Source organism: Thecamonas trahens (genome assembly GCF_000142905.1).
Source record: "Thecamonas trahens ATCC 50062 unplaced genomic scaffold supercont1.18, whole genome shotgun sequence".
In the NCBI taxonomy this organism is placed as follows: domain Eukaryota; order Apusomonadida; family Apusomonadidae; genus Thecamonas; species Thecamonas trahens.
In genome coordinates this window covers 294141-315567 of record NW_013657662.1, presented here as the reverse complement: position 1 = coordinate 315567, position 21427 = coordinate 294141, and the positions used below count along the sequence as shown (strand labels likewise).

The 21427-nt window shown below is 63.9% G+C and overlaps 11 protein-coding genes across 11 annotated transcripts; 5 read left to right on the top strand and 6 right to left on the bottom strand.

The window, feature by feature from the left end:
- Window positions 1–66: 66 nt before the first annotated feature.
- AMSG_04469 (ubiquitin thioesterase OTU1) lies at window positions 67–1563 on the top strand (the record flags this gene model as incomplete). Its single annotated transcript, XM_013903353.1, has 2 exons — window positions 67–199; window positions 298–1563. 2 exons carry the CDS (start codon window positions 67–69, stop codon window positions 1290–1292), a joined length of 1128 nt encoding a protein of 375 aa, XP_013758807.1. The 3' UTR covers window positions 1293–1563.
- Window positions 1155–2241, bottom strand: AMSG_04468 (uncharacterized protein). The gene has a single exon (XM_013903352.1). The coding sequence runs from the start codon at window positions 2213–2215 to the stop codon at window positions 1307–1309; it is 909 nt and encodes a 302-aa protein (XP_013758806.1). The 5' UTR covers window positions 2216–2241; the 3' UTR covers window positions 1155–1306.
- Window positions 2242–2419: 178 nt separating this feature from the next.
- On the top strand, window positions 2420–2845 carry AMSG_04467 (uncharacterized protein; the record flags this gene model as incomplete). The annotated part of the gene is made up of 1 exon (XM_013903351.1): window positions 2420–2845. One exon carries the CDS (start codon window positions 2420–2422, stop codon window positions 2843–2845), a length of 426 nt encoding a protein of 141 aa, XP_013758805.1.
- Window positions 2846–3014: 169 nt separating this feature from the next.
- AMSG_04466 (uncharacterized protein) lies at window positions 3015–4264 on the top strand (the record flags this gene model as incomplete). Its single annotated transcript, XM_013903350.1, has 1 exon — window positions 3015–4264. The coding sequence occupies exon 1, from the start codon at window positions 3053–3055 to the stop codon at window positions 4262–4264; it is 1212 nt and encodes a 403-aa protein (XP_013758804.1). The 5' UTR covers window positions 3015–3052.
- Window positions 4265–4688: 424 nt separating this feature from the next.
- AMSG_04465 (leucine-rich repeat-containing protein) lies at window positions 4689–6380 on the top strand. The gene has a single exon (XM_013903349.1). The coding sequence runs from the start codon at window positions 4866–4868 to the stop codon at window positions 5937–5939; it is 1074 nt and encodes a 357-aa protein (XP_013758803.1). The 5' UTR covers window positions 4689–4865; the 3' UTR covers window positions 5940–6380.
- AMSG_04464 (uncharacterized protein) lies at window positions 5874–7387 on the bottom strand (the record flags this gene model as incomplete). The annotated part of the gene is made up of 1 exon (XM_013903348.1): window positions 5874–7387. One exon carries the CDS (start codon window positions 7385–7387, stop codon window positions 5954–5956), a length of 1434 nt encoding a protein of 477 aa, XP_013758802.1. The 3' UTR covers window positions 5874–5953.
- A 714-nt stretch (window positions 7388–8101) lies between these two features.
- On the top strand, window positions 8102–13848 carry AMSG_04463 (Ras guanine nucleotide exchange factor A; the record flags this gene model as incomplete). Its single annotated transcript, XM_013903347.1, has 2 exons — window positions 8102–10449; window positions 10503–13848. The coding sequence occupies 2 exons, from the start codon at window positions 8102–8104 to the stop codon at window positions 13684–13686; spliced, it is 5532 nt and encodes a 1843-aa protein (XP_013758801.1). The 3' UTR covers window positions 13687–13848.
- AMSG_04462 (uncharacterized protein) lies at window positions 13787–15765 on the bottom strand (the record flags this gene model as incomplete). Its single annotated transcript, XM_013903346.1, has 2 exons — window positions 13787–15712; window positions 15754–15765. The coding sequence occupies 2 exons, from the start codon at window positions 15763–15765 to the stop codon at window positions 13787–13789; spliced, it is 1938 nt and encodes a 645-aa protein (XP_013758800.1).
- A 1578-nt stretch (window positions 15766–17343) lies between these two features.
- Window positions 17344–18375, bottom strand: AMSG_04460 (uncharacterized protein; the record flags this gene model as incomplete). Its single annotated transcript, XM_013903345.1, has 2 exons — window positions 17394–18375; window positions 17344–17352 (listed from the first exon to the last, which is right to left on the bottom strand). The coding sequence occupies exons 1-2, from the start codon at window positions 18288–18290 to the stop codon at window positions 17344–17346; spliced, it is 906 nt and encodes a 301-aa protein (XP_013758799.1). The 5' UTR covers window positions 18291–18375.
- A 212-nt stretch (window positions 18376–18587) lies between these two features.
- Window positions 18588–19837, bottom strand: AMSG_04459 (major royal jelly protein; the record flags this gene model as incomplete). The annotated part of the gene is made up of 2 exons (XM_013903344.1): window positions 18588–19391; window positions 19427–19837. 2 exons carry the CDS (start codon window positions 19835–19837, stop codon window positions 18588–18590), a joined length of 1215 nt encoding a protein of 404 aa, XP_013758798.1.
- Window positions 19838–20017: 180 nt separating this feature from the next.
- AMSG_04458 (uncharacterized protein) lies at window positions 20018–21046 on the bottom strand (the record flags this gene model as incomplete). Its single annotated transcript, XM_013903343.1, has 1 exon — window positions 20018–21046. One exon carries the CDS (start codon window positions 21044–21046, stop codon window positions 20033–20035), a length of 1014 nt encoding a protein of 337 aa, XP_013758797.1. The 3' UTR covers window positions 20018–20032.
- Between the last annotated feature and the right edge of the window lie 381 nt (window positions 21047–21427).

The window sequence follows — 21427 nt, the reverse complement described above, 5'->3', positions numbered from 1 at the left end:
CTCCCTCCTCTCTCTGTCCCCCCCCCCCGCGTGCGCACGTGTGCCCTTTTTACCTCCCCCTCCTCTATGGACACTTGGCAACTCCGAGTCCGTGCGCCGGATGGAAGCCAGACGGTGACGCTGGCGCCGTCGTCTTCGGTCGCCGACCTGCGGCTTGCCGTGGAAGACGTCACAGGCATTTCTGTCCCGTTCCAGGCTCGTACGTTGTGTGGTGATGCACTTGCTTCTGCGATTGTGGGCGTCTGCCTGTAGGCGTACTCTCTACTCACTCCTTTCCCTTCCTGGTTCTCGCCACAGTCAAGTTTGGCCGTCCGCCCAAGCTCCTTGGCCGTGACGGCGATGAACTCACGCTGGAGGCTGCGGGCCTGGCCAACCGGGAGACGCTGATGTTGTCGGTCCTGGCCGAGCCTGAGGTGGCGGCGGTAGTGTCAAGTATACAGGAGCCAGCGCTGTCAAGCACAAGATCGGGCTCTAGTCCGGCGTCGAGCTCGGCGCACCTGCCTCCTGCGCATGCGGATCCTGAGCTTCCGGCCGGCGGCTGGGCCTGTCCGGCATGTACCTTTAGCAACGCGGCAGTCATGCCGGTGTGTGAAATGTGCGGGAGTCCATCGCCCGCGTCGCAGGGGAAGGCGGCGGCGGCGTTGGTTGGCGGAATGCGTGGCCCGCAGCTCCACACCTCGGGCACCATGGTTCGTCGAGTCATGGCCGACGACAACTCGTGCTGCTTCACTTCGATCTCGTACCTGATGTACGGCGACCGCGGAAGGGCGGCCGAGCTTCGCGAGCTCATTGCAGCTACTGCAGGCGCTGACCCAGAACGCTGGAACGCCGCAACGCTCGGCAAGCCTGTGGCCGCGTACCAGGCGTGGATCCGCAGCAGCACGTCATGGGGCGGCGGCATTGAGCTCGCCATCCTCGCCGACTATTTTGCTGTGGAAATCGCCGTCATGGACGCGCAGACAATGCGGATGGATGTGTTTGGCTCGGGCTCCGACTACAGCACCCGCATCTACGTCCTCTACACCGGCATTCACTACGACGCGCTGGCGCTGGCAGTGTCCGAATCTGCGCCCGAGACGGCCGACGTCCGCACCTTTTTGCCTGACGATGTATACGTCGAGGACCTCGCGCGAGGCGTGGTGGCACATGTCAACTCGGCGCACGGCTTTACCGACGTTGGCTCCTTTGCTCTCTTTTGCCAAGACTGTGGCACAGTGCTGCGGGGACAGAAGGCCGCGGTGGAGCACGCGAGCAAGACTGGTCACGGCTCGTTCGTCGAGTACCGGGAGTAGCGGGCCATCGGCGGCTACCGGCGCTTGAGCGCCGCCAATTCCGCCTCGAGCTTGAGGCGCTCGGTTTGCCGCTGCGCCTTCTCCTTCTCAAACAGCCTCTCGTCGGTCCGCTGAAGAAAGTCCTGGCGCTCCAGATACGCGTCTTTGCGCTTGGCCTCGAGCTCGGCCGCCAGGTTGTTGCTCTCTTTGAACGAGTTCCAGTCGAGGGCGGTTTTGAGCCCAACCGTCATCTTCTTCTTGCCCTTGAGTTTGGAGAGGAGCGCGTCGACCCGATTCGACTTTTGCGCCCGCCGCGCCTCGGTCGAGTTGGCCGCCACCTCCTTGGTTACCGCCACCGTAGTGCCTGCAAAGTCAAACTCTTCTGTCAACGCCACCACTCCTGGCTTCCTGCTTGTTGTGCGGCTCGTCTTGCCAGCCATGATTTCCTGCAGCGACGGCCGTGCCTTGGTCGCCGCGCGAGATGGCGGCGGAGCCGCGGCCGCCGGCGCTCGAGCAGCAGCTGCTGCGCTCGAAGTCTTGCGTGGCGCGGCCGCCTTGGACTTGCTCCCGCCGTTCAGCTCGGCCCAGAGATCGTCGACGGTGGCCTTGCGCGCAGATGATGCCTTGACCTCGTTGGCTAGCCTGGCCGCCTCTTCCTCGGCCCTCATCGCCTCGGCCAGCTTCCTCGTCTCCTCGGACATGCCGACGCCACGGCGCTTGAGCAGCTTTTCGTCCTCATCCAATGCATCCACATTCCGCTTCCGCTTCCGCTTCTGCTTCTTCTTGCGCAGCCCATTCGCGCCTGGCCCAGCCCCAGCTGTGACTGCTGCCGCGGTCCCGGCCTCGACCACCACCTCGACCTCGTCGTCCGAGCCAGCCGATGGCATGTAGTCCTCATCGTCCGACGACCTGTACCCGTCGTCTACTCTGCCTACCTCGGCCATGGTTGTCCACAACGACGCGAAACGTGTCGACGAGTGGTGCGAGTTGCCGCTGCTGTCGCCGTCACCGTCTCGTCCTCGATCACCATGGGGTCTGCCCAAAGCCCAGCCCACCGCTTGTAGGCAAGACAACGTCTTCCACTCGACGCACAAGGTGACTGACAGTGGATGCTGAGGGCTGCGGTGGCTACGCTATGTGTGACCGGCATGGGTGCTCTGGGGCTCTCGCTATGGCTCCCGCCGTCGAGGCTCCCACCGCCAGCCTACACGGGCGCATCGCCTCAGGCCAAGGTCGCCGAGGCCGTGCTGAGCGAGGCTGAGCTGACCCGTGGATGTCGGCACTTTTCGCTCTTGCAGGCCATGTGCCACCCGCAAAAGTCAAAGGTCTCTCCGCTCCCGCCTGATGCCTGCGAGCACTTTGTGCGCGTCTTTGAGCAGTGCCCCGGACGCGGCACCTACGAGCTGACCCCCGCGCCGGTCAATCTCCACCATCCGCTGCCGTCACGGACCTATCCACGCGCCTCGGCCGGGCAGATCGCGCTTTGGCGCGTGGCTCCGCTCCCACACGCCATCTCCTTCCGCTCCCGCTACGCCAAGCCTGTTGTTCCTGCATCGGCTGCTCCGGCCGAGTAGTCGGGCCAGCCAGGCACACCCTCCCCCGCGCGCTCTGCCCAGCCTTTGCAGAAACGCTTAGATCATGGTGCCCACCTCCATGTCAAGCCAATCGGGGTGAGATGGAGGAGTCTGGGACGAGTTTCGAACAGCCGACTGACGGCTTGCCGGCACCTCTTGCTGCTCACGGTGTCCGCCACGTGTCTCCCCCTTCCGCCCGACCCATCGATGGCCTTGTTTGAAAGCGGGTCCATGTTGCCTGGGGCGTTTGACGCGTGGTCGTCACAGGAGGCCGAGCTCCAGGCACTGCTGGCGTGCTCCAGCCCTGCGCTGCGTGACGAGCCGCTGCGGCCGGGCTCGCCGCTGTGGCTCGGCGGCGGAGGATCGGCAGCCGGGCCATTGTCGGACGGGCAAGCTGGCGGCTCTTCCCCCACCCCACCACCTGCACAAGTCCCAACCTTCTCGTCACTCCTCTACACCTCGCCTACTTTGGTCCGCACCTCGTCGGTCAAAGCCGCCCCGCTGCTGCGGTCGCTTTCGGATGGGTCAGAGAACTACGACCTTTTTCGGACGGGCGGCCCTGCCGACGCTGCCCCGTTCTCCACCCTCCCCCTCCCGCCTCTCCCGCTCACCCCATTTGAGGCAGGCGCTGGACCAATCCAATGCGAGCCGCAACCGCTGCGTACCCTCTCGTCGTCGTCGTTCTGCCTGGTCGACTCGCTCGAGCTCGCTGACCTCTCGGAGCCGCCGCAGCCGCCGCAGTTCTCGCTCGACTTTGAGCCGCCCCTCGTCCCGCTCCCTTCACCGCCGCCCCAACCTTGCAAAGACGTAGATGAAGCAAGCAGCAGCGAAAACTCCCTCAAGCGGCGGGCTGCCTCGCCGGCTCTGCTCGATGTCTCCGCTGCCGGCGCCCACGCGCCGAAGCGCCCGCGGCGGCAGAGGCGAAAGCGCGACGCCGCGGCGGCAGCGCTTCCGCCGGCGCCGGCGCCGCGTGACTACAATAAGGAGCTGCAGATGCCGTGTCTGCCGTGGGCAGTGGCCAAAGTCGACCTCTACGGCTGTGCTCCAGCTGCTCTTCCTGCGCCCTGCATGCTCACGCTCCTCCATGCCATCGACACGCCGGCCACCGGGGCGTGGATCAGGCTCTCGACCTGGCCGCAGAACTTTGAAGCCTATGCCGGACGCATGATCATCATCCGCCGCAACGCAACCGCCCTTCTTCTCGGATCGTGTGGGCGTGCTCTGCGGCCGACCCACCAGTGGAAGGCACCTTCGTCGTGGAAGACGCTCGCGGTCACCGGGCCCGACCTTTACGTCCAATACCGGGTCCGGGCCGACAACTCGTTTGCCTACCGCTGCTACGCGCTCCCACATCCGACTGCGGCTGGACCAGACGTCTCGATCACTGTCATGCACGTTCTGCCCCGCAAGAGTAGCTAGATCTGGCGTCCAAACATGAAATGAATGTCAGGCATGCTTCTGCTGGTGTAGTCTGGCGCCGCACTGTCGCCGCGTCTTCGGCCCAGTCACACCCCCCGCACCCCAGTGCAAACACTTGACCATGGACTCTGGAACCGAGTCTGACGACCCGACCGCGACGGTTCTGGCCGCCAATGAGGGCGCATTCTATGCCAGCCCTGCCCCACGGCCACGGCATGGGCGGCCCCGTACCCGCACCTCCTCCTCTTCCTCCTCCTCTTCCTCCTCGTCGTCGTCAGGAGCAACAGGCTCCTCGGCCCGCTCCCGCCACCACAACAGCGAGAGCAGCAGGAGCCAAGAGGGCAAGGGCGAAGATGGAAAAACGCAAGCGTCTGATGCTGGCGGTAGTGGCGACGAGGGCACTAGCGAGAGCGGCGGTGAGCGAGCGAGCAGCCAGCCGCTGCGTGTTAACCTTGCCCCGAGCGGCGATGACGGCTCCGGCCTCCAAGGCGATGGTGGCGATGACGGGCGGCTGGTGGTCAATTGGGTTAATCCAGGCGAGTGGGATCTTGGCACCCCAAGTGATGACGATGATGGTCAAGGTGCGGCCGAGAGCGGCGGCATGCTGACGCCGTTCCAGTTGGCGTCGGGTGCGGGCGTGTCGCTGAACAAGTCCTGGGCCGAGAAGTTGGTCCTGGCGTCGACCGACGTCGAAAAGGTGCTAGAGGTCTACACTGAGCATTGCAGAGCAAACAACGTGGTGCCGGCATCGTCATTTGCGGCCAATCCCGCGGTGGCCCACCTCGACATGCGGCATCTGGGCATCGGGCCTCGTGGCCTGCAAGCGCTGGCTGAGGCCATCAAAGTTGATCCTGTTGTGACAAAGCTCAATCTCGACGACAACTGGCTGGGAAGCGACGGAGTGCCGGCGCTCATTGACCTGCTCACCGGCGCGCCGCATGTGCGGAGCCTCAGCGTTAGCGACAACAGCCTGGCGTCCGGAGCCGCGGCTCTTTTCGCCTCGATGGCCTCGAACGAGACCCTCACCTGCCTCGACGTGAGCGGCAACCAGATCGGCGACGACGAGACGCTTGCACTCGCTGATCTGCTTGACGACAATCATACGGTGGTGACGATCAAGGCTGCGCGCAACTCGATAGGGCAGATTGGGGCGAGGGCGATTGCGCACGCGCTCGAGAACAACATCATGGTCGAACACCTGGACCTGTCGTGGAATGCGATCCGACTGTCGGGCGCGTCTGCGCTTGTTCGCGCCGCTGCCATGCATCCTACTCTTTTGTACTTGGACCTGGCGTGGAACGGCCTCGACGACGCTGCCCTTGTCTCGCTAGGCCGCGGCATTCGCGCCTCGCCTTCGCTAACCTTTCTCTCCATTGCGCACAACCGGTTCGGATTCAAGGGCGCATCGGCACTCGCCGATGGCATCAGAGTCAATGTCACGCTCGATGAGCTCATTCTCGACGGCAATGTGTTGGCAACTACCAAGGGCTCGGCTGAGCGGGCGCTAGTGAGTGCGCTGGAGGAGAACATGACGCTTGCGCGTCTTTCGCTGAATGGCGTCCGGCTCACGACCGAGACTGCCACTGCGCTGGCCGAGATGCTGCGTGCTAAGGAGGCGACCGGCCACGTGCTGAGCATCGAGCCGGTGTCGCTTCTCCCGCAGCTTGGCGAGTGAGCAGCAGCGCGTGCTCAAAAGTCGTCCCAGTCGGGCCCCGAGTCGTCGTCCGAGCTTGAGCTGCCGTCGTTGAGGCACCCGAGGTGGTGCTCGTCGGCGAGGCGGCGGATGTATTTGGCGGTCTCGGTCTTGAGGTAGGTGTACACCGGTGTCGTCCATCCAGGACCGTAGAGGAACTCGAGAAAGGCAATGGGCTGCGCCGGGACACTTGCCTGCATCGACGCCACGTTTGCGTTGGCGACCGGGAGGATGAGGTCGACTGGAAAGCCCGGCGAGAGCGAGAGGTCGCCGACAACGCCCTTTGCGCCCTTGCGGCGGAGGAAGACCCGGCCGTCGACAGACTCGTGCCGCGAGTAGGGAACCAGATCGATGCGAGGTGCATTCCACAGCCCGTGCCGCAGCATCTCGTGCTCAGTAGAGAGCGGGTGGCCGTGACTGAGGGCAACATGGTAAAATATGTGGATGTTGGCGGTTGAGGTGACGATGGCCACGCCGCCAAAGGCGGCCGTGACTGCGGCTTGCAGGCGCTGCATAAACGGCGAGCCTTGCACAAGGTCGGTGTCCGGCGATAGGTCCACGTCATAAAACCCGATGTCAACATCGTCCTCCCATGGAATGAGGCCGCCGTCGCGGACAGCGCCAAGCAAGGTACCGCCGTCGAGCCAGTGATGAACAATGCCCATGGCATGCATGACCTCACCGATTCGACCTATGAGCTCCATCATGCGTGTTGCGCAGCACGGCGGCGTGTTGAGCCCGAGTATGTTGACAGCATACATCATGGGGCACGGCGCCGACGTCGTGGTACATGCACGCCACTGCCATCGCTGACCAGCCTGATCGAGCCGGAGACTATGCTTCAAGCCGTGAGAAGCCAGAAAAGCATGCGCGGCGTCTTGCGTCGGTACTACCACCTCGCCAGTCTCCCCGATGGCTGATGCTACCGTCGCCGCCGTCGCGGATCCAGCGTCGAAAGCGTCACCAACCACCGCCAGCGAGACAACAGCCTGGGCATGTGGATCGAGTTCGATCCAGTCGCGCCGGCCAGCAAATAGCGCAGCATACAGGCGAGCTTCAATGCACGCCAGAAAGACCAGGCCTGCGCCCAGGGCCACATCGCGGGTCAGCCCAACTGTGGCGAGAGAGGCAGCGACCACGCTGGCGACCTTCCGACTCTGCCACACCCATCGGCGGCCCCATTGAAACTCGGACCGAATCGCGTCACCAAACGAGAGCGGGCGTCGCCACGATGCTGCATATCGTGCCGTGCCCTTGATCACCACGTAGCCATAGGCGGCCAGAGCTGCGAGCAGGCAGGCGGCCGAGGCCATCGAGTCGAGGCAGGCGGCAGCGGCACTAACCACGACCGGCATCAAGCATCGCATCCGCCATCCGACCACTGGCCAGGCCAGGAGCAACGCATACCATGCCCTCAGCAGTCCAAACATGTTTGCCAGTCGCAGTAGCAACCACGGATCGGTCCTGCCCACGCTCGAGCCCACGGCAGCAGCCACATACAGACCGAGCACACCTCCAGCTGCCGCGCCCTCTCCCCACATCACCGCGCCACAGGCTGCAACGCCCAGGATCTGTAGCACATAAGCGTATGTGGTGTTGGCAGCCATGGAGAAGAGAGGGGTGAGTCAATATCGCTGTGTCTGGGGGGGGGGGGAGGGGGTGCGGGCGGCGGAGGTGCGTTTGTACGACTCGCTGTTGTCGCGGCGGTTCTCGGCAGCCATACATAGCACGCGTCTTTGTTGATCGCGCCGACTGATGCTCGTAGAGGCTGGTGATGATCACACACACTTGTGCTCATCGCGAGGCAGTTGCCGTCGCAGTGGGTGATCATCACTGCCTTGATGCACATGATGCCGTTGATGCTCATGCCAAGCACAACTCGGCAGTCATGCTGATCGTCGTCACAGATCAGTGCGAGATCGAGCTTTCCATGGCCACCTACTCGTGTCCCCAGCCGAGCTGCTGTCCAAACTCCCTTCCCTGCCCGACGTTTTTGACGGCAACGACGACACGAGGGCCATTCAGGCTTTTGCTGGCACACGGTGGCTAGGACACGGCCTGGACCAGTCAGACAGCTTACCAGCCCACGCAAGAGCCAGTCAACCACACCTCTCACCCCTGGGGCGCGCGTGAGACTCATCATCATGGGTACCCAGTCGTCGCGGGAGAAGCCTAAGCGGCGACAGGGTGCACAGGAGGTGTTTGCTGGCGAGAAAGGCAACGACGGTGGACGACGGAAGAAGGGCAAGGGCAGCAAGGGCGAGAGAGCGGGCAGAGTTGCAGGCGTTGGTGCGGGGAACGGCGAGACTGTCGAAGTGCCGGATGGCTCGGTGGTCAACTTGGCCGGGTGCTCGCTGGAGGAGGTGCCCATGAGCCTGGTGGTGGCGAGGTGCCACGGCTCGACCGCCAACTTGCATGTTCTCGTTCTCTCCGACAACAACATCACCGCCGTGCCCGAGTCGGTGGTCGGCCTGTGCAACTTGACCTTTCTCTCGCTTGCCAACAACGCGTTGACTTTTGTGCCGGCGTGCATCAGCGAGCTTGTCTCGCTTGTTGAGCTCGATCTGAGTGGCAACGCCCTCACCGCTCTGCCCGACGGCCTCGACCTGTCGCGGTGTAGCAACCTGGCACATCTCTCGCTGGCCGACAACGCGCTCTCCTCGTTTGACGTTCGGCTACCGCAAACCTCGCTGGCTCGTCTTGATCTCTCTCACAATGCGATCGAGGCCCTGCCTGAGAACGCGCTGAGCTCGACGTCAGCGCTCCTGGATCTCAACCTGGCCCACAACTCGCTCGACGTGTTGAGCTCATCAGTTGGGCGGAGTACGTCGCTGCTCATTCTCGACCTCTCGCACAACGCGCTCAAAAGCGTGCCTGCGAGCCTGTACTCGCTCCGTGCCCTGGAGCAGCTCTTTCTTGCCCACAACGAGCTTGCAAGCTTGCCGTCGCCCGGAGTGGCGGTGGCGTCATCGGGCTCGGTCTTTCCAGCACTAGCGGTCTTTGATGCCTCGCACAACAAGCTGACCAAGGGCACAGGGTTGGAATGGATTGCCAAGCTGCCCGCGCTCCGGACGGTGCGGCTCAACGACAACGCGGTTGCCGACTTTCCGCCGGCGCTCGCCGACCTTGCGAAGCGGCTGTGGTCTTGCGATCTGACCAAGCAGCGGTCGAGCGTGCCGCGGCGGACGTCGACCTTCTCAGCGCTTGCAGCCAGTGACGCCCAGGAGGCTACGGCTGCGGCGTCGTCGCGCAAGACGAGCAAAGGCGACAGCTCGATTAAGGCCATGGACAAGCTGCTCAAGAAGCTGGACAAGGCGTTCCAAAAGGCCGAAGAGCGGACCAAGAAAGGGCTCGGCAAGCTGGGCTCGCTCATGGCGTCGACCCGGTCTGCACTGGAGGCCGCTAACGATGTAGGCCGCGTCCACTTTGTCAACGGCGGCGGCATGGTCATGCTTGTCTCGCTACTGCTGTATGTGCGCGATGCCGACGACGACGGCGAAAAGGGCGCTCGCGAGGCACACGAGGCCCTGATGTGGGCGGTCTACGCTGCCCTGCGCTCGCCGGTCGGTCTGCGTGCACTCACAACCATCCACCTTCCCGCATACATCATGCCCGAATTCCGTGAGCAGGCAGCCAAGTCGGCCACCCTTCCACCCAAGCGGCGTGGCACGCTCCTTCCAGACGGAACCATCAAGCTTGATGCGCGGAGGCACAAGCGGTCGCCGGCGTCGGCCACGCTCCAGCGCGTCCTTACGCATCTGCTGATGTCGATGCAGTTTGAGTCGATGGCTATTCGCGAGGTCCTGCTCCGGGTGGTGTACGCCGTGCTCGACGCTCAGCTCACACCGCATGCCTCGTCGGTGGTTGTGCTTGTCTTTTCGGCCACGACCGCCGTTCGTGGGCTGCCGCTCTCTGCGCGCTTCAAGCCGCTAGTCTCTTCGCTTCTCTGTCGCGAGTCGATTGCACTGCAGCAAGTGTCGATGGAACTCATCAACAAGCTTGTCAACTCGCCGACCAAGCTCCGCAAGCGGATCGCCATGCGCTCCGAGTTTACCGCGCTGGGGCTCAATGCCATCATGGAATTCCTCCTTGCGTGTGACGTCGAGGCCATCACGCAAGTTATTCTCGCCTTTGAGGACGACCGCGCCGCTGACGAGGAGGAGACTGCGGCAGCATCGCGGGCTCGGGCGGGGTCGTCGACCAACCGAATTGGCTACGGCTCGGATGTCGATGACAACGACGGCCCAACGCCGCAGTATGTCGACCGTGGTGCGGTGTCGCCGGTCAAGGCTCCGCCTAGGAGCGCGGCGTCCAGCTCGAAGCCTCCTGCCCGCAAGCTGCTGGCCCGGGCCAAGTCGTCGAGCTCGGGTTCGAGCTCAGACTCGAACACGTCGGACGGCTCGGGCACGCTCTCATCGAGCTCGTCGTACTATTCATCGTACTACTCGGGCTCGACGTCGCAGGGCGAGTTTATGTCGTTCTCGACCTCGATGTCAGAGGGTTCCGCCTCGGGCGGGCAGGCCGACACGTTTTGGATGCGTCGAGCAAGCCTGTCAACATCACGGTTGACGCTGCTGATACATCTGGAGGTGACGATGATGCTGGCGAACTCGCAGCTCCACCTGAGAGCAAGGCATCCGCTAGTGGCGCGGAGAGCAACAAGGCTCCTTTGCCGTTCCGTCGGCCGCGGACGTCGTCGTCGACGATGGCCGGGTCGTCAGCGTCGTTACGGCGGCGGCGGCCGCTGCCGCCACTGCCCAAGCGGACAATGGCGCTCTCGTCAGGTACCATTGATCGCAAGCGGGCGGGCTCGACGCTGCGGCAACGGACACTCTCGCGGGCCAAGGCGTCGGCGAACAACCGGCGATCGATGGCCAGCGTCGACAACGACCCGTCGCTAGCCGAGGTCCTCATTGCCATCGAGTCTGCGACCGGGACCGAGGTGCCTGTGCCGGACGTGTCTGGAGCGCCCGGCGAGCCGAGCGCAACCGATGTACTTCGGGCACGGACGGGGACGACCGGCTCGGGACGGGCGTTGCCAAGTGCGGCGCGCGGTGACGGAACCGAGCCGCTTGTCACCGTCGAAGTCGCCATCCACCACCGACTCTTGCGGATGTCTGCCTTTATTGGCGAGGCAACGGTGGTCCAGATTTCTGCCGACTCTGCGACGACGGGGCTAGACCTTGTGGCGGCTCTGCTTGAGCTCAACCCGCTGTTTGATACCTCGTTCTCTGCCCGTGACTACGGGCTTGTTCTTGCGTCATGGGACCACTTTCAGCGGTTTGATCACAACCCCGCAGAGTATCCACTCATTTCGCTGGATGCACCCATCCTAGAGTTGATGACTGAGCGGCGCACAAGCCTGGCCGCCGCAAGCGAGAACAGGCGGTGGCGGCGGCGGCGGCGGCGGGCCAGGCGACGGGCGAAGAAGAAGGCCAAACAGTATGGCGAGTCCAACTTTCTGGAGGTCGACGCATCCGACTCGCGGTCCGTCTCGCTCTCCGAGGTCGAAGGCGAGGAGGAGTCCTTGATGGTCCACCTCAAGCTCGCGCCATGGGAGTTTTCGGTCAAGTGCTCGGAGATTCCGCAACTGGTGGGCGACTACCTGGTGGATCCATCCGAGTTTTGCGGCGACATCACGCGGTACATCTTGCGGTCCTCGCAGTACGTGTTGGAGCCACTGGGCAAGAGCCCAACCGACTTGGAGGACCGGTACTCGCTTCACTTTGTTCCGCATGCCGACAAGGACGGAAGCTCAGACGTGGAGATCCTCCTCAAGGACGAAAATGTGCTCAAGGACTATCCGCAGCTGATGACACTGGCGCAGTACGGTGAGCTTACGCTCCGGGCGCAGCCCATCAAGCTGCGGCTGGAGGTCGGCGGCGCTGGAGCGACCGAGGTCAACGTTGAGGTCGAGGCCGACGCCACGTTTGGCGACGTGGTGACCAAGGTTGGGCACATGTTTGGACTGGCTGCTGCCGACGAGTACGGTGTGTTTGTAGTGATAGATGGCTTTGAGTCGGGCCCCGACGAGCTCGAGACCGAGGGCATGTGGATGGAGACCGCGGCCAAGGTCCGCGAGTTTCGGTCTGTGCTCCAGTCGAGCCGAGTCCAGTTCAAAAAGGCGCCGCAGCGGCTGCTGGTCTCCCACGGGAGCGACGAGCGCGAACTCGTTGTCTCGCTCAACGTCTCGCTCTCGATCCTGCTCCCGGTCCTTTGCGCCAAGATGGGGCTGGATCCGGAGGGCTTCTTTGTGCTCCGCAAGGGTGTCTCGACGCCTGTCCCACTCTCGGGCGAAATCACGCTTGCCGAGGCCGGAGTGAGTGTAGGCTCTGCGATTGCGCTCAAGAAGCGCGACGACGGCACGATTCCGCTGGCGCGACAGGTGTACACCTCGATCTGGGATGATTCGGCGCCTGGGAACGGCGAGGCCGAGGTTGTGCGCGACGGAGCACTGGTGGCAGCGCGGCTCAACGCGCTGGTTGAGCGTCTGACTAACATCGAGAAGCTGGACCTGCTTTTCATGGAGATCTTCCTGTTCACCCACTCACAGTTTGTGAGCTCGACCGAGGTGGTGGGCAAACTCGGCGAGCGGTATGCTGTTCCGCAGGATCCGTCGCTCGGCGAGGCCGAGTTTCGAGCCAACATCCAGGTTCCACTCCAGCTTGTGGTCATCTCTGTCATCAAGGAGTGGCTGGGCTCGCACTGGGACGCTGGCGATGGCGAGGCTGGAGCGGCGCTGCGAGAGTTTATCGCCCGCATTGCTGACGACGGCTACGCCAAGCAGGCGGCGGCAATCGAGGCGCTACTGGTGACGGCGGAGGAAGGTCTAGTGCGACCGCCGGTGCTCCGGCTGACGGTGGCGGATGCGTCAGGCGAGCATTTGTTTGGACGCGAAGTGGATACTTTGCGGTGGCGGGCAGAAGCTGCGCCGTACTCGCGAGTTCCATCGCTCCTTGTCTTTGCGTCGGACCTCCAGCTGCTGGATCTTGACGAGGTGGAAATGGCACGGCAGATCACGCTGCGCGACTTTACGGTGTACTCGATGATCGAGCCGGCCGAGTTTCTGGGGCTCAAGTGGACCAAGGCAAAACACGCGGCCAAAGCGCGGAATCTGCTCAACTTTATCGAGCGGTTCAACATTGTGTCCAACTGGGTGACGGCTGAGATTGTGTCTGAGCCGTCGCTGCGGCTGCGATCCAAGGTGATGACGTACATGATCAAGCTCGGGAGTGCGTTTGCAGAGATGGGCAACTACTCGGGGGTGATGGCAGTTATTGTCGGGCTCAACAATGCGGCGGTCTCGCGACTCAAGTTTACCAAGGTCAAGGTGCCGCGGCGGTTCAAGAAGCAGCTCGCGGGTCTCGAGTCGCTGATGGACATGTCGGGCTCGTTCAAGACGTACCGAGCCAAGCTTGCGGCGGCGGCGCAGGCGGTGCCGTACGTGGGCGTTTTTCTCACGGATCTCGTGTTTGTGGAGGATGGCAACCCGGACTACGTCGAGGGCGAGGGCGGGGTGTCGATGGTCAACGTGGAAAAGGTGGTCATGGTCCATCGCATCGTCTCGCAGATTGTGCACTTTCGCGAGCGGCCGTACAACTTTCACATTGTTGAGGCCGTGCAGGCGTACTTGGACCGCGGCGAGGGCCTGGTCGATGAGTCTGAGCTGTTTCGGCGGTCGCTTGCGGTTGAGCCGCGGGGTAAGGAGCGCGACGAGCTGGTGCCGTGAGAGAATGTGGAGAGAACAAGCCGTTCGCGAGCTCGGCTTCGTCGTTGACCTGGAGCGACGGGTTGCAGCAGGAAGAAGTGACAGCGACTGGCGATCGCGACTACTTGCGGTAGATCTGGCGCTTGTAGCGAAAGTTGAGCTTAAAGACGCCGCGCTCAAAGGTGCAGCGGTAGCCGGCGCGCGGGCGACGGTCCCACGACTTGTCGAGGGTCGAGAAGGCGAGGTCGAGGTAGGGCGGGCCCGGTGAGATGAGAAGAGTGGCGGTCTCGTCACCGTTCGGAATGACCTTGAACGTCGGGGTGGCGGTCTTGTCAAGCAGGTCTGGGAGGAGGACGGCGAGCTTGAGGCCCTGGACCTGCCGCGGCGGCGGGTTGTCCTTGTCAAAGTGGGCGCGGGCCCACGAGGTCCAGCGGTAGCCGGAGATGACACGGGCAAAGTACAGCGGCTTGCGCGGCTTTGTCTTGTCGTCCCACATGGCGGAACGTTCGCCGAGAACAGCGCGGGCGTCGTTGATCATCTCCTCGCGCATGCCGTCGAGCTCGTCCTCGAGCTCGGCGCCGAGTGCCGACGCCACCGATTCGGCGTCGTCGACTGCTTGGACCGCGAGGGCGAACGGGTGAGCGGACATGGGGTGAAGGATGTGGTTGGTGTGGCGGATGAGGGCGATAGTGAGTGGGGAGTCGCCGACGGTGTCGATGCCGACGTGGGCGAGGAAAGCAGCCTGGCGCATACCGTCGATGTCTGCGTGTGTCGGCGGCGTGCCGCGGGGCGGGACGGTGCCGAGGAGCGCAGCGAGGTGCTTGCCCTGGCGGACGAGGGCAGCAGCGTGCATGGACCGGAGTGAGGCATGGGCCTTGGAAACTTCAAGAGCGTCCAGGACCGAGGAGAAGAACTCGGTGTCGATGACGGCGGCCGCGGCCGGGTCGTCGAGCTGAGCACGGACCTGGGCCTCGAGCTCGAGCAGCTCGGCATGGCTCTTGCCGGCGAGAAGGGCGGCAACGTCGGCAGAGACCGAAGCGTGGACGGCTTCGCAGTCGGCGAGCGAGAGGGTGAGCGGGTCGCGTGACGGCGGGTGCGGGGCGCCGGCAGACGGCGGGGCCATGGCGGTGTCCGAGTCGGCGAGCGAGGCAAAGATGTGGCGCTCAAAGATAGAGATCATATGGGCGCCGAGTTGAATGATGAGGTGCCAGAGCTCGCGCTCCGGGTCAGCGTCGCGGTTGGCGCGGGCATCCGCGACAAGGCCCTCCAGCCTCGTGAGCGAGAGGCCCTGCAGGTATGCGACCGGGTCGGGGATGTGGTAAATGCAGAGCGGGAGGGTTGCGAGCTTAGCGCGGAGGGTGTCTTTGGCCTCCTGCACAGCAGCATCAGACTCGGCGTCGTCGTCACCGGTGGTGAGAGCGAGCTCGGCGGCGGCGGCCTTGGCAGCCTTGGAGACAGAAGCCTCGGTGGCGGCAGCGCGCTCAAAGACCTTGTCGGCTGCATGGAGGTCGAGGAGAAGGGCCATCATGTCGATGGCACGGGTGCGGCCCTCGCGGATGCGGATGGACGAGCGCTGGAGGACGGTCTCGCGCGAGAACTTTTCTTCCTGGGCGGCAAAGCCGCCGTGAGCCTCGGCCTCCTGCTCGACCAGCCGGGCGAGCTTCTCATCCTCCATGGCAGCGAGCTCGGCCTCACGCTCAGCGCGCCGGCGCTTGATCGCCTCCAGCTCTTCCTGCACCTGCTGGGCGCGGCGCTCGAGATCGTCGTCGTCATGGCCACGGTGCTCGTTGCGAGGCTGCGGCGCTGCAGGGCGCGATGCATGCGACGAGGAATGTGAGGTGTGGAACGGATCCGACGCCGGAGGAGCACCCGTCGACCGCTTCCTGGCAGCCGCCCGCTCTTTGGACTTCCATACAAACTTCTTTGTCAGCTGCGGGTCGTGGAACGGGTTGTCGTTGTTGGTGTAGCCGGCGATGGACAGCGATGGGTCGTGCTCGGGCTGAGCCACAGGAGCGACATGGCCTTCAGACTCGAGGCCACGGGCCCGCTTTCCACGGTCATCATCCCCCAATGACCTGCTGCCAACACCATCATCTCCATCACCCGACCGGGGTGACCGATCTCTCCGCCGCCGCTTCCTGTGGCGAGAGGAGGAGGAGGAGGAGCGGTGGTGGCGGCGGCGGCGGGAGGAGGAGGAGGAGGAGCGGCGGTGGTGGTGGCGGTGACGGGAGGGCATGTTGAGGGGTGTGTGGTGGTGGTGGTGGTGGTGGTGATGGTGGTGGTGGTGGTGGTGGTGGTGGTGGTGTGTGTGTGGTGTGTGGTGGGTGAGGTGTGTGGGGGAGCAGGGCGACTCGGTCGGAGTTTGGTGGCTGGCTGGGTGAACTGAGGGGGAGGGGGGGGGGGGGGGTGCGATGGCGCCAGGGCGTATGGAGGACGAATTGTCAACACCGCTGGATGAGTGATGCGTAGTGTGGTGTTGTTTAGGTTTAGGGGGAAGATGATGATAATGATGATTATGATGATGATGATCGTCTTGTTGCGGGTAACTCGGCGATGAAGAGGATCGGTCGAGGCACCACTCAACTGCGCCACAGGAAGCAGTTGCTGGTTGTGCTGGGAGTGCGGTTGGACTGGCGATGGCCGAGGCGGATCAAGGGCCGGGGTTGAGGCTCGGTGCACAGGGCCGCATGCTTGTCCGGGAGTACCTGGAGGAGATGCAGCAGAGAATGGCCCAGGACACGACGGGGATCACAGGTGTGGAAGGCGTGGAAGGTGTGGAAAAGCGGATGGCGTCGATGCGAGCGTATGCGGAGAATGCAAAGGTGCTGGAGGAGTTTCTGGTGGACGGCGACGACGGCGACGACGGCGACGACGGCGACGAGTATAGTGGCGGCGATGATGGTGGGGCTTGCAGTGCGGGGTGGACATCCCGGTACGACGAGCCGGTGCAAGTCATCCGGCACCTGTGGCGAGATTGGTCCGACGACGGCGGCGGAGTGAGAACGGTGGTTTACGGCCTTGCCGCTGATCTGCTGTCATCAGCTTCACGTACCGCTGCGTCGCTCCGGGTGCTGGTTCCCGGTTGCGGTGCTTGTCGTCTCGTCCACGATCTGGCGCAACAGCTGCCGTGTGGCTCGGTTGTGGAAGGCATCGATACTTCGGCCCCACTGCTGGCGGTGTATGAGCAGTTGCGAAGAGCAGAAGAGGAGCGAGCGCTGGTTCTGTATCCCCAGCCGGAGTCCGCACCGCGGCTGGGCGTTCGTGTTGCGCTCCCGCTCCCGCGATTGCCTCATCACAATTCTGCGGTCACCACACACGCTAGCTTTGAGCCGGCATGGTGGGACGAGCCCGAACGAGCCGGAGCCTACGATGCTGTGGTGACGGCGTATGTACTCGACGTTCTAGCTGTCGGACCGCTGGCCGCCGCGGCCGGGATCAGCACTTTGCTGAAGCCTGGAACCGGGGTCTGGATTAATGTGGGCCGCTCGAGTACCACGACGCGCCGCGGAACAACGGCGCGGCGACGCTCGTGTCATGGGACGAGCTTGTGGCATCGGTGGGCGAAGCGACAGTCGGGAGATTGACGGTTGAGGACAGCGGCACGTTGAACAATGTGCCGTATCTGCCTCGGGGCAGGTCGCAAGAAGTCGGATGGCTGGTGGCAGCGGCGCAGAGCAACTACTCGAGCTCGTTGAGCGAGCCATAGCCAAAAAGGGGCGCGGGGCGACGCGGGCGGCACGCGCCATGGCGTGGCGGACAAATGAGACGACGGTGGCGGTGGTGGCGACGAGAACGAGCCAGCGCAGGAGCGACGTGGTGGCAGCGAGAGCGACAAAGACGCCGTTGCGCTCGGCGCGGTGGTCTCGGTCTGTTGACGACCGGAGATGGTCTAGCGCATAGCGGACAGCCTCGATGACCACTGCCAGACAAGCGAGGGCGGTGTAGACCGCGATGCGACGGGAGGTCGTCCTCAACAAGTTCATGTCCTTGGAGACGACACCGGCGAACGAGGGCAGTGAAATGACGCGCGGGACGGCATGAACAAGCCACATGACACCTGCGACCGAGATGAGAGCATCGGCTGCTAGGCTGTAGGGGGCGAGGGCCGTGATGTCGCGGGCATCACCGGCCCAGGCATGGGCGGCGAGGACGAGAGCAGCGAGGGCGAGGGCGGCGAGGAGAAGAGCGACAAGCGATCGGGCAGCATTTGCGGCTCGCGCGCCGGATGCAGTCGCCTCTGCGTACAGCGCGAGCCAGACAGGCATGAGGAGAAGAGCAGCAGCAGCGCGGGTGAGCGGCACGGCGACGGCGAGCAGGACCATGAACCAGGCGTCCGGGGCGAGGACAGCAGCATCAGCCACAGGCAGGATACTGGCAAGCGCAGCGGCACAGGCCGAGAGGGCCAACAGAGCGCCTGATCCTCCCACAGCCCAGCGCCACATGCGGCCAGCAGGCAAAGCAGCCGGCGGTGTGGTAGCTGCCGCCGCCGCCGCAGCAAGAGCGACAAGCCATGTGGCGGTGAAGAGCGCGGAGAGGGTCCACAAGATGGGCGCACACGGGTCCTCGCCACAGCTCGGGCGGGTGGCCCCGCAGTATTGGCACAGCGGCGGGAGGAGGTCCGCCATGCCCGGTGTGGTATGTGTGTGGTGGTTGGAAGGGTGGGTGTGTGGGTGTGGGTAGGGTGTGTGGGTGGGGGAGGTGAGTTGAGTGCGGTGGAGCAAGAAGTGGCGCGTGACTTGTTGAGTGTCGACGGGCGAAAGGGAGCAAAGCCAGCGAACAGCCAGGACATCTTGATGGTGTGTGTTAGGGGGGGGAGGGGGTTTGATCAGGATCAGCACTTTGCTGAGGCCTGGAACCGGGGTCTGGATCAATGTGGGGGCGCTCGAGTTACCACGACGCGTCGCGGAACAACGGCGCGCCTGTTAGTCATGATGGCGCGGATGGTCGGTAGACGATGGCGGGAAGATGCCGGCAAGGTACGAGTCCATGCCAACCATGGCGCGGTAGATGCGAAAGTTGATCTCCGAGTAGTCGAGCACGCCCTCCATGTACTTGTACAACTGGTTCGAAGTCCACACGATGTTGCCGGTGTGGTCCCAGCCGATGGTGTCGGGCCAGACCGAGGCCTTGGCGTCTGCCCAGAGCTTGGTGATGGGCGCGCCGGGCGAGACGGCGGAAAAGATGCCTGAGCCCTCGAGCGACGTGAGGAAGAGGGCGCTGACGTTGGAGAAACCAAGGCCGTCCGAGGCAAAGCCGCGATCGCCGAGCGGGACAACGGCGGCGTCGACAGCGGCGGGCGGGGCGGTTCCGTTGGCGACGGCGCGGAGGACTGAGGCCGGGAGCATGGCGTAGTGATGAGATGTGAGCGGGCAGAAGACAACAGTTTCGAGATCGTGAGTGAGCGCAATGCCATCGGCTCCGGTCCGCATGCGCGTGGTGGCGAGGACCTTGTCGCCGTTGATGGTGATCCACAGCGGCGAGTCCTGGACCGACGGAGCGCCCGAGAGCACCCGTGTTGCCTTGACGGAAGCAATGTCAACGACCAACAGGCCGCCAAGTACTTGCTGCTGCGGATCAATGGGAATGCCTGAGTCAGAGATGTAGATGTAGCCGTGGGCGCGGTCGACAACAAGGTCGTTGAGGAAAGAGCGAGAGGGTGAGGCGAGTTCAGGGCCAAAGACAAGGAAGAACACAACTTTGCCCGTGGCGACGTCATAGCCGACGAGCTTGATGCCACCGGCGGGCGAGCGGCGTTGGCTACCTTGCCCTGATCAAGGGCCCAGAGCGTGTTGGTGGCGTCGATCTCAAAGCCAAGGACCGAACGCAAGCCGCGCGGGTTGTCCAGCGAGTTGCCTTCCCACGATGGAAATGGAGTGAGGAGCGGCGGGGCGACCGAAGTATCGAGTCGGGCGAGGGTAGCTGGGACGTGTGGCTTCCATCGCGGCACCGAGACAAAGTACGATCCGTCCATGGAGACCTTGACTCCCGCGAGCATGCACGCCGCAGGGTCGTAAGCCACTCCGGCCGGCATGTTGGAGTAGTTGAGCGCCTTCCAGGCAAAGACCACCTCACCCACGGCCTCGGGACCACCAGCACCGACCACAGGCACCTGCCTACCCAAGGCCAATCCCTCGACCAATATCGCTGCTGCCACTGTGGCTACAAGCACCATAGCCAGGCGCACCAATCGAGTGTACATGGCCGAAAAAAGTGAAGTGAGAGACGGTCAGCGTCGCTGTGCGGTTGCTGGGTCGCGGCCGGCGGGCTTGCCTCAACCTGCGGTACTGACAACGTCGGCGTCGACTGCGACAACAGCAATCCACGATGGCAACTATTGACAACAGCAGGGGAACGAGGATCAAGGGGTTTAGTACGTGCTGGCGACAGGCGGGCGCGAGACGGTGTCCTTGAGCTCCATGACACGGAGTGCGTTGTCGCCCGAGCCGATGCCAACATACTGGTCGTTAGGGGAAAATGCGATGCTGAAGACACCCTTCTCCATCGAGTCAACGTGGCCGATGACCTGGTGGGTATCTGTGACAAAGACCTTGGCTTCGTTGGCGCCCGAGCCGCCTGCGGCAACAAAGCGACCGTCTGCCGAGAACTGGGCGGCGTAGATGAAGCACGGAGGCGCCTCGTCGTCTGCGGACCAGGGTAGGGTGTCGAGCAGCTCGCCCGAGCCGTAGTCCCACAGCTGGAGCTGATCCTCCTCGCGCCACGAGCCAGTCAAGATCTTGTCGCCAGCAAGGTCGATGGCATCGCCGCAGACGTGCGGGCCGTAGATGGATCGGACGACCGAGCCGACGCGGGCATCCCAGATCTGGACGGTGTTGTCCCAGCCGCCGGAGAGCACGATGTCAGGATCGTCGGCCTTGAACTTGAGCGAGAAGACCCTGTTCGAGTGGCCGTCGCCGGCGCCCTCCATCTTGGACTTGATCTCCTTTGTGGCCTCGTCGTAGAGGCGGATGGTGTGGTCTCTGCCTGCGGTGGCAAACGCCGATGCGTCCGGGGCGTAGTCGAGGGCGTACACCTCGTTGCCCTCCTCGACGATGGTGTGAAGACACTTTTGGGTGGAGAGGTGCCAATGGCGGACCGACCCGTCGGACGATGCGGCAATGACCATGTTGCGGGCCCGCGACGAGCCGCCTAGGTTGGGCCGGAAGCGGAGGCAGGTGACTGGGAACGTGCCGTGAGCCTTGTCCGCGTTGAGATTAAAGGCGAGCCGACCAGTGAGGGTGTACACTCGGGTCACACCATCGCCACATCCTGCGGCCACCAGCTGGTTGTCCTCGGAGAACCGGACACAGAACAGGTCTGCCGGCTGCTCCTCCACCGCCAGCTTGAGCGAGAGCTTCTTGGACGGCCGGCCGATAGCTGCCATGGCGAGCGGACGGAGGGGGAGGTGGGAGGGGTAGGGGTAGGGGTAGGGGTAGGGGTAGGGGTAGGGGTAGGGGTAGGGGTAGGGGTAGGGGTAGGGGTAGGGGTAGGGGTAGGGGTAGAGGAGGGTGTGTGGTGGTGGTGGTGGTGGTGGTGGTGGTGGCTGTAGTTGCGTGTATGGGTCTGCGTTGCCTGTGGCTGCTGCCCACATGGCAAATCAGCAAAGCTCGGCAGAAACGGGTTGGATGCCACGGAGACCCGCCTCCCCCGCCCTCCCCTCCCCCCCCCCTCCCCCCCCTGCCCACACCGCCACCGCCCGCACCCGCGCTGATACGTTAGGCTTGATACCAGCCCCAGTAGTACGTGTGCAACATGGTGCGCTCTT

Excerpts from the sequence above, each read along its gene's own strand:
- AMSG_04468 (XM_013903352.1), bottom strand. The coding sequence starts at position 2,215 with ATGGCCGAGGTAGGCAGAGTAGACGACGGGTACAGGTCGTCGGACGAT.
- AMSG_04465 (XM_013903349.1), top strand. The coding sequence starts at position 4,866 with ATGCTGACGCCGTTCCAGTTGGCGTCGGGTGCGGGCGTGTCGCTGAAC.